General features: G+C 34.2%; 1 protein-coding gene and 1 non-coding gene across 2 annotated transcripts; one reads left to right on the top strand and one right to left on the bottom strand.

The window, feature by feature from the left end:
* Window positions 1–458: 458 nt before the first annotated feature.
* LOC113392103 (uncharacterized) lies at window positions 459–7,975 on the top strand. The gene is made up of 8 exons (XM_026628380.2): window positions 459–623; window positions 1,957–2,109; window positions 3,166–3,376; window positions 3,908–4,083; window positions 4,610–4,862; window positions 6,147–6,304; window positions 7,007–7,115; window positions 7,868–7,975. The coding sequence occupies exons 1-8, from the start codon at window positions 568–570 to the stop codon at window positions 7,973–7,975; spliced, it is 1,224 nt and encodes a 407-aa protein (XP_026484165.2). The 5' UTR covers window positions 459–567.
* Trnak-uuu (transfer RNA lysine (anticodon UUU)) lies at window positions 5,138–5,210 on the bottom strand. Its single transcript has one exon. It is a non-coding gene; the product is annotated as a tRNA-Lys (tRNA).
* Window positions 7,976–10,690: the final 2,715 nt, after the last annotated feature.

Raw genomic sequence — 10,690 nt, 5'->3', positions numbered from 1 at the left:
AACCACTTCTTACTAAATGCATGTAATCTATACACGGTACATATACCAAAATAACATTTTTTACAATTTTCGTCTGTCTAAGATTTTAAATTAACATGGTTATTTTTATTACTAACAGTATTTAAAACGGGATATTTACCATGTTTTTTATTTTTATTTGGTGGAGCTCGATATTTCGACGTTATCTACGAATGTCTTGTTCACGAGACTGACGTTTGCGGGTAGATGTTGACGTCAAGACATTCGTAGATAATGTCGAAATATCGAGCTCCACCAAATACAAATCAAAAACATGGTAAATATCCCGTTTTAAATACTGTTCCGTCTGTCTGTCTGTTTGTGTGTTCCCACTAATTTCTGGAACGGCTGGACCGAGTTTGACGGCACAGCTAGTGCTAAATATAATTTAATCTATTCAGTTTTAGTATATTATCAAAAAGATGGCATGGTTACAATTGTGGTATACGTCCCATCGAACCCAATTCATCACCTCCGGGAAGTGGGAGGGCAATAAATGTTTTAATACTAGGCTTCGATTCTGCATCGCGCAACGGATTTATTCGGAAAATGCCCAAGAGTTATAAATTTCTGAAAGAAGATTTAGAGGCGGTGTTTCTTAATGGGTAAGGACTTTCTAATATTATCCCTGACCCTGTTATGACCTGAATACTGTTGAGACTTAGATATAAATACATTTCAGCTCACATATGATTGCTTCAAATACGCTTGCTTAGTTTTCTTTTAGATTCTATGTCAAATTCCTCTTTCAATATAGTGTTGTAATAATTAATAATTCAAAGTATTATTAATAAATAGTTATATATTTTAAAGTTAAGCATCTATTTATTTTTTCAAATACACTACCAACCTAAATGGTAAATGACTTTTCAACCTAAGCAAACCACAGTGGTTGTCTATACCAGTACCAAATACTATAATGGTACCGTTCACAGCGTTGCTGTTTACTATTGTACCAAGTAGTAAAGTACCATGGTACTGTTGGTGCCACGGTACCAACAGTAGTATCAATGCTGTATGAGAATCGAATCAAAACTCGGAAAAGCACAAGTCATTAATCTTAGAAATATATATTTTATTTGTAAATATATTACTTGCCTTGGCTTGACCATGCTCATATCATGGATATGTTTCATCTCCATCCAATAAATAAACAAAACAATATACCTGCTTTTGCAATAAATAAATTTTAGGCTGGTTCAATAATTTTTTGATTCTAGTCTCCTGGTATATTTATTTATTATTTCAAGTACTCATGATATCTATTCGATTGCATATTCAACTTCAACTCTTTTTTTGTTTTCGTTATTTGACTCTATTAACCAACATTGGCATTACTTTTAATTATAACATTTATACTAATAAGACTTATTAGTTGCTAGTGGGTCTCCCGCGAAACTCCGCGTTTATTCGAATGATTTTTTAGGATTTTCATAACCTATGACAGGTTTTACTTTGATTTCATTTCATTGTAAACTGCAAGTCACTCTACATTTGGCGTCAAAATTAGGAAAGCTTATTTAAATTACATTTATATTGTCAAATAGTATACCTACCTTAGTTCAGTTAGAATTTAATTTTGTCGAAAACAATTTACTTTAATTTTGTTTATGTTTACATTTTTTTCTCATGCAGCCGTAGTACTGCTCTCCAACCGACGGGTACCATTTTTCGCTCTCTAAAATTAATTCTTTGTTAAATTGTAACAATTTAGTTCAAGAATCCTCTTTAATTTTCTGCACATCACTCCCTCTGTCGTACGATACGGGTCGGGGCAAGCAGTATGAAACATAGCTTTTTTGAAAATCCCTACTCACGCCGCGTGTACCTCCTCGCAACCCTCATAATGCTACACGTTTTTATCTAACGACATAAGTCTTCAGAGCACGTCAGCTATGTTCCATAATATAACGTTTATAGTTACATCTTTGTTCACAGTTATAATATAGTAGGAGATGGAACTCCTGACGCTCTCTTTCCGATCCTATCCGGTAGAACTGAACTGCAGCATCCTTACGCGAGGCAACGGTATTCCAAAGACATTTATCTCGAGCCGGATTTGTTTATTTTCCACACAGCTAAACAGTATGGGTAATATATACACATATTCATTATTTTATTTACCTCATATAACTTTTATTTATTGTCAATTATTATGTAGATTTTTTTGTTATAAATAATAAATTATGTTCCATTGAAATTATTGTCATAACAATTTGAACATAATTCCGCTGTATCATATCATAAAGACATAGGATACTTGTGATTTTTTAAGTTTAAAATCTACAAGTTAATTGATAAATACTAATATATCTATATGAATGATACAGGTAAAGGTGGAATGACGGACTAGACAGGACCTATATCTTTGCCTAGCTGGACTATAACAAATAAATAAAATATATATGTACTGTTTGTTGTATTCCACTTTATCGTGTAACATAGGTAATAATGTAATAAATTAAATACCACCATTAAAGGGTATTGATGATGTCATGGTAACACGACTAGCTATGCCCAGCCACGCCTACAGTGCGATTCTGTAAGAATACACTTTATATCTGTCTCGTGTAATGTTGACAATCGACTTTCGGTAATATGACATTTTGATAAACGTACCCTAAAAAATGTATAATAATTATAGTCAATTTCGCATTTCACGCTCGAGTTCTGCGGTGAGTTTCGAGTTTATTGTTACAGAATACCTCTGCTTTTATGAAGTTAATAAGGAAGTAACTAAATAAAAACACGCGTATTTTTTCGCTATATACGAAATAACTACTAAATTTTTACATATGTATATGTTACATACGTACGTTGCCTGTAAATGTACCGCGCTGGGCTTAGGTTTGCTGTCCTTTTTGGGAAGGTTTGACGCTAGTTCCACCATGCGGCTCCAATGCAGGTTATCTGGACCCATGTGGCAGATAATCTTCTGATACATGTAGGTTTTCTCACGATATTTTCCTTTACTGACAAGCAAGAAGAAATAAACACAAATTAATAACATGAAAATTCAATCGTGCTAGACCAAGTCTGTACTCATAACCCCTATTTTTTGTGTGGGCTCTTGAAACCGACTTGGGACTAAGCCCGCAATTCTTAGACCACCTCGACTCCATATTGATGTGAAAACTTCTATTCTAGATATCAAACAGCTTACTATGAAGACATGCCCTGGATAGGGTCATTTCAATATCGATACAATGGGTTCAGTAGACGTCCTGCTGACCATTATCTTAGGTCTTTCCTTATGGAGGAAACTAGCCATGGTTCTAAATGGTGGAATGGGCTCCACAAGAGATATTGTTTGGGGGCGACACCGCAGTACCTGTTTTTACTAAACTTGACTAGACAGGTGGATAATTTTATGTTTACATTTATTTATTGTAAATAAAGCTTACCAGCTATTGAACGAGGAGTCTATGAAATTATTAAAATATAAAAAAATTAACATATATAATTTCAAATCCCACTTAAATCCCATTGTTTTTAATTGGTTTGTTGGTAGGCTATGTGTGTACTAATATGTATACCGATGGGCGCCATAATAATAGTGTAAGGTGTAACTAGATTCCCCCGCAGCGTCATCTACCCGGGCTTCACTTTGTGACGGCGATACATTAAGAACTTATTTACAATGCTGACTGCTGTGCTTTGCTTTTCCTAACCCCTATCAAGGGCTGAAATATGAAGCCTATGTCCGTTCTTGGTGAGCTCTCAAGCTTACTCCTTACCGATTTTATCAAATCGATTCAATTATTTCGAAAGAGTAATATACAGACATACAGATAGACACAGAAAGACTTTCACAATTATAATATTAGTACAGATTTACAGGCTCTAATTAAATAAATGTTAATTACATTTGTATTATATATTATTTTAGTTCATGGACCTAAACACAAAGCGTTTTTGCTTCACATTCATCGCCGATATATCCCATGATGACTTCAATCTTATATCCACTGCTGATGATGACGTAGTCGACTTCCTGGACCATATCAAGCAGAGTGGGAAGTTGAAAGACACCTTGCTCATTGTTATGGGTGATCACGGGCCTAGGTAACTTGAACGTGTCTACTTTTTTATAGCAATAGTTTATATTTTATGGGCCGTCTCAAAGATGTTTCCGTTGAGTGAAGTCTCATTATGGGAACTATTTTATGATTGGGACCAATATATGGAATGATTCATACATACATACATTAACAGCCTGTAAATTTCTCACTGCTGGGCTAAGGCCTCCTCTCCCTTTGAGGTTTGGAGCATATTCCACCACGCTGCTCCAATGCGGGTTGGTGGAATACACATGTGGCAGAATTTCGTTGAAATGACATGTTTTCCTTCACCGCCGAGCACGAGATGAATTATAAACATAAATTAAGCACATGAAAATTCACTGGTGCTTGCCTGGGTTTGAACTCGCAATCATCGGTTATGATGCACGCGTTCTAACCACTGGGCCATCTCGGCTCATGGTCAATGATTCCTGTGTCTTAAACTATCAATGGGATAGTACCAACAAAAACCTAAAGCTTTTTGATTTAGGTCGACGCATAAAGAGATATTTGAAATATTTTATCCTTAGATTTTCACCAATGCGTTCAACATATCAAGGCAAAATGGAGGAAAGGATGGCTTTTATGTCGATCGTCCTTCCTGAAAGATTAAAAATGGAAAGACCAGATGCACTCGAGTCCTTGAAGTCTAACTCTAAAGTACTCACAACTCCATTTGATATACACACAACGATATTAGATGCGATGGGCTTGAATAATTTGTCCAGTGATTTTATTGTACCGAATTTCAAGATACGGAGAGGATTGAGTCTTCTGCAAAAGGTATGTATATTTATATAAATATATAGTATGTTCAACAGGCCAGAAAAGAAATAGGTATAAAAAATACAAAAGAGATAAAAAGTATAAAAGGCATGCTTTTATGGGCTTGAAGAGTTTGTTTTTGAAAATGCCCAAGATTTCTTTTAAAAATGTGGATAATTTTTCTATGTTAAAGTATCTAAATTATAATATACAGTGAAAATATATTCTAGATAATAATTATTAAAATTATTATTTTTACAATTTGATTTGAATTTTTTGACAAAAATGAAGATCGCCCGGACAGGGACTTGAACCCTGGACCCTTGGATTAAAAGTCCAATGCTCTACCGACTGAGCTATCCGGGCTCATACTATTAAAATTAATCAGGCAATCACTAACAAATGTATACTAAATATAATAAACAGAAACAATATATATGTATGTACTTTTTGAATGCAGGCTCTAACAAAAAAATTAAAAATTTTCGACACGTTTATGTTTAATGAAGGTTTTTTTTATGGTTTCTTTTTTGTTTCAAATCAATGCTCAATGGTGCTGTATCACATAAACTTTTCTTCCTTAACCGATCACCATGACAATTGTTACATACTCGTATATGTCTATAACAACAACGATTGTTGGTTTATTTCTAATGTATATAAAAAAACAGTAACATAGCTATGTATGTCCATGAGACGTCTACTCTAAGAAAATTAGGTTTTAAATACAAAACATAGGAGACGTTTTCTTAATATAATATTGTCGTTTCGAAATCCATTATGCGTACACAATTGGAATGTTCCTAATTTTTCATAAAGAACCAATCCTCAACCAATCCTGGTTTTGGTATTTAAATCTGTAATAAAATCAGACCATTTTATACTTAACGATCCTAAAAAAATATTATTAAGGATTCATATTCTTTACTAGATGACATGGATACAAAAAAGCTTGGAGTTAGCTTTCGTTATTTTCCTAAAGGACGTATAAATTTAATTGAGTATGATTATCACATGTACTGAATATTTTACTAGTACAAAGTTTAAGTGTTTCTTGGTGGGTCCCGGTATTCCGAACCGGTAGTAGATTTAAATTTATATGACATAAAATGACAATTCAGAGGTGTTTGCAACGCTAAGTTACTACGAACTTTTCGTCAGAACAACCCAATAACTTTTTATCGCTCTGATCTGGGATTTGAACCCTGAACTTCGAGATCTGTTTCCTTATATCAAGTCACTAGACCAACGAGACAGTCAATTTTTCATAATTAATTCTTAAAAATGTGTTTCCAATTCAAGATTCCAAAAACTCGTAGTTGTGACGAAGCAGGAATACTTCCGCATTGGTGTGTCTGTCTCAATATCAAATGGTACAATGTCCTTAAAACAGATAGAATGTACCAGAAAGCAGCGGATTCTCTCAGCGAATATATTAACAATATCACTGATGAAAAACGGTAAGGTTTACTATTTAAAATAACCTTTAGATGTAAATTTTCACTTTGCTAATATTTACGATATATTTGGTGTCGCGTTGCACAAACAACAATATTGTCTCCTATTATGTTGTCATTTAATACAACAAGTCTTGCCAGCGCCACAGTTGCCATCCTCAATAGGGATAGACAACTCCACAGGATGTACCATAGTGTAGGAGTGCGTATGTAAACACTATTTCAGTCTTCCATATCCATCCATAGTGTATGCATAGTTTCTGGGGAAATGCCTACCTACCCTTAAGAAGAAGGCTTGGAGATTATTCTATGAAGTAAAGTTACTCGTAATAAGAATAATAATTGTACGATAGTTTGACGTCCCATACAGGATAGCCACTCTTATTATGGAAGAAAGTCGACATAATAGTATCTCCGTGGTCGCTTTGTAGGAATTAGTTGATACGAAAGTTAGATGTCTCATGCAATATATATTTAAAGTATTATAAATGGCAAAATAATAATGTCCATCTGTCTGTTGCTTTTCACGGCCAAAACACTGAACCGAATTTTATGGTATTTGGTACGAAGCAAACTTGAACTTCAAGGAAGAAGATCTAACAACCAACTCCTAAAATGCTAGCGGAGCCGCGGTCGACAAATATTAATATATATTATACAATATGAAGAATATTCGATATAAAACAATATTGTAATTTTTTTTAGTTCACTCTGCGTCAAAAGGAAATTAACTAGTATAGAATGGGTGACGCGCGAAGATTTAAAAGAAAAATCTAGTAATCATTTAAGACCAAACGTATACTATCAAATAATGGTAAAAAATAAACATTTTTAGTATCAGTAGTTTACATAAATACACGTTTTTATTGGTAGCTTTTTACGGCCGGTCTTCGTTTATAGTAAAACCTTATTTTTGTGTATAAAAAAAAATGCCAAGACTTATAAAATACAGATTATAATCACGTATTTATATAACATACAAACTATGTTTACTGATGTTTGGTTCGATCCTAAGGATATAGAATACACGAAGTTGGATTGAAATTGAATCATAAACGTATTGTAACCATTATTAATTAATAAAATTGTATCCTTGATCTCATTTGCTGGACATAGGCCTCCCCCAAGGCGCGTTTCTGAGCCCGATCTTCGGCCCTTCTCATCCGCTTCCTACCAGACTAATACAGACTGATTATGATGATATGATGGATCTCATTTGATTTATTTCATCTAATCTTTCTAATTGATTTAATTAAAATTGGGTTTCAAATACTTACAAACCGTATTCCTCAATTTAAATAGCTTTTGGAATTTTACAATTGTGTGTATGTTGTGTTTATAATTCATCTCGTGCTCGGCGGTGAAGGAAAACATCGTGAGGAAACCTGCATGTGTGTAATTTCAACGAAATTCTGCCACATGTGTATTCCACCAACCCGCAATTTGGAGCAGCGTGGAGGAATATGCTCCAAACCTTATCCTCAGAGGGAGAGGAGGCCTTAGCGCAGCAGTTGGAAATTAACAGGCTGTTAATGAAAATGTAAAAAAGAAATGTGTATTTTTTAGATCGTAATGAGTCCTGGTCGTGCGGTGTATGAAGGTTCTATGCAATACGACACAAAACTAGATAAGTTTGTTATTTCGGATAAAGCTGTTTCTAGAATTTCAGCGTAAGTATTTGTTTATTCAAATTAAACCGGAAGACAGAAGCATGTAAAAAATTTCAAACAAAAACAAAATAAATAAATACCAGCGTCCTGTCCCCTGCCAAGCGATTTGCAGTCGTGAACTTCCCTGTGGAACGCCACTGCTACAGGCGTGCTAATTGAAATACACACTAAATATAGTAATTGGAAACTGGCACGCATGTATATTGCCTGTTTTAAAGGTTTAAATAAATATAAAACTGAAATCTTCTTGATATTTAAAAAAGGTTTTAAGACAGACATACCTTTTTAATGGTATACTTTTATACAATTACATATGCTTTAACTCTCTTAAGAGCCATGATTGCCAGTGGTTACAAAACGCGAATCTTATCCAATGATTCTGAGTTCAAGCATCATTGAATATGCTTAATTTGTATTTATAATTCATCTCAACGGTGAAGGAAACCTACAAGCGTTGAGGAACTGCCACCTGAAACCTACATTGGGTTGTAATGGAGCAGCATAGTGAAGTACGCTCCAAATGGAAGCCCTTTGCCTAATAGTGGCTCATTAAAAGGCTGTTATCTGTCTATCTTTCGTTCTATCTTCTAACCCCTTTATTTATTGGAGTTTTTTTCTTCAGATACGGCGATGAGCCTTCATGTGTGACTGCGACACATCCACATCTAAACAAGTATTGTTATTGCAAAAACAAAATTTTCAAAGCGTTTAATTTGTTGAAGTTTATAAATAATACTACCAATCTCAAAGTGTAAGTGAAAATTTATAAAATGTTCAATAAACTTGTAGTAATATAATATTTTTAAATGTTTTTTTTTTGTATATGGACCTGTATGTAACGGAATCTTGCAATACAATTTTCACCAACTTGTCTCCGACAATTTTTGGATTTTTGCACACGTATTGAAAATCTAATATCATACAATTCGTGAATCTCGTGAATACTATTGGACAGTTAGCTAAAACTGTTAATGTAAATCTCTTAGATGATGATATTATACAAGTAACACGAGTTGCAAAGTTGAGGAATGATAGTAACAGGCCACGTACGGTTATTGCAAGACTGCGTACGCCGCGACATCGTGATATTTTGTTGGCAGCTGTTCAAACATTTAATAAAAAGAATAAAGACGAGAAATTAAACTCCCATCATCTGGGTTTTGGTGGTACGCGATCGCCAGTGTATGTTGCAGAGCATTTGACTCCGTCGAACAAGTCACTTCATGCTGCTACGAGAGCCAAGGCTAAAGAGCTAAATTACAGATTTACTTGGGTCCGTAACGGGAGAATCTATGTCCGCAAAAACGAGTCCAGCCAAGCCATATTAATTAGAAATACGGATAGTATTAAGTTAATAGTTTAAGGGGAAAATATGTTATCCATGATAGTGTGATTTTAAATTTACTGTGTAAAAATGTTTGAACTATATTATCAGAATATTCGAGGTATCCGCACGCGGACGAATCAAATGTACAAAAATATTTTACTGTGTTCTTATGATGTCATTGTATTTACTGAAACCTGGCTAAAGGCTGGTGTATATGACAGTGAATTTATAGATTCGCGTTACAATGTTTACCGAAAGGATAGATTCATTGTTGGAAATAGCTGTTTGGCCACAGGTTCTAAGCCAATAACCAAGCAGGATGGAGGAGGCGTATTAATTGCTGTTTCAAAAAATATCGATTCATGCAGGATATCGAGTTGGGAAACTGATGGAGAAGATTTGTGGATCATTATAAATACAAAAATTGGTAATAACCTGATTAAAATTGCTATAGGAGTTGTATATTTGCCACCTCCATCCAGATTGGATACACTCAATGAATTTCTCGAGAAGGCTTCAATAGCATTGCAGCACTGTGATAACGCTATTATTTTGGGTGATTTTAATTTGGGTTCAATTATATGGAAAGAAAGCAATGATTATTCATATATGTATCCGATAAAATATCAGAGTGCAATCGAGAAATCGTTGATAGATTTTGCCAATCTTAACAACCTTAATCAGTATAACAATATAACTAATTGCAATGGTAAAATCCTAGATTTAATTTTTAGCAATCTATCCAATATAAAAGTTCATAGCACACCAGATCCGCTACGGGAAATTGACAAATACCATCCTAATTTAGTATGTACTTTTGAAAACTTAAATTTAAAGATGCTTCCACCTAAATCTCGACTGAACTTTAATTTCTATAAAGCAGACTATACCAAAATACTGACTGAACTAGAGCGTACAAACTGGGATAATCAGTTTATGCAATGTAGTACTGTAGACGACATGGTTTCCATTTTTTATGATGTTCTCGAGTCCCTTATCCAAAAATATGTTCCGAAGTCAATAAAACGTGGCTCCAAACGCTATCCGATTTGGTACACTAAGTCAATGATAAATTTGTTGAATGAAAAATATAAATTAAGGCTAAGGCATCGAAAATATAAAAATCCGCGTGATCAACTTGAATTTGAACTTATCAGAGACCGTTGTAACAAACTATATGATGAGTGCTATGCAAATTATAAAAGAAATATCCAGGATGCTCTTATTAAAAATAGTAAGTCATTCTGGAAGTTTTTTGATAAAAAATCTAAAAAAAATTCTATTCCGTCCGTCGTGCACCTTGAGAATGTAATAGCAGAAAGCGGCTCTGATATTGCAAACCTTTTTGCCAAAAATTTTGCATCTATATATTCGACTCAAATACATGACCAC

The sequence above is a fragment of the Vanessa tameamea genome, chromosome 27, assembly GCF_037043105.1.
Source record: "Vanessa tameamea isolate UH-Manoa-2023 chromosome 27, ilVanTame1 primary haplotype, whole genome shotgun sequence".
NCBI lineage: Eukaryota > Metazoa > Arthropoda > Insecta > Lepidoptera > Nymphalidae > Vanessa > Vanessa tameamea.
Note: the sequence above shows the minus strand (reverse complement) of the source record. Positions and strands in the feature narration are given on the sequence as shown.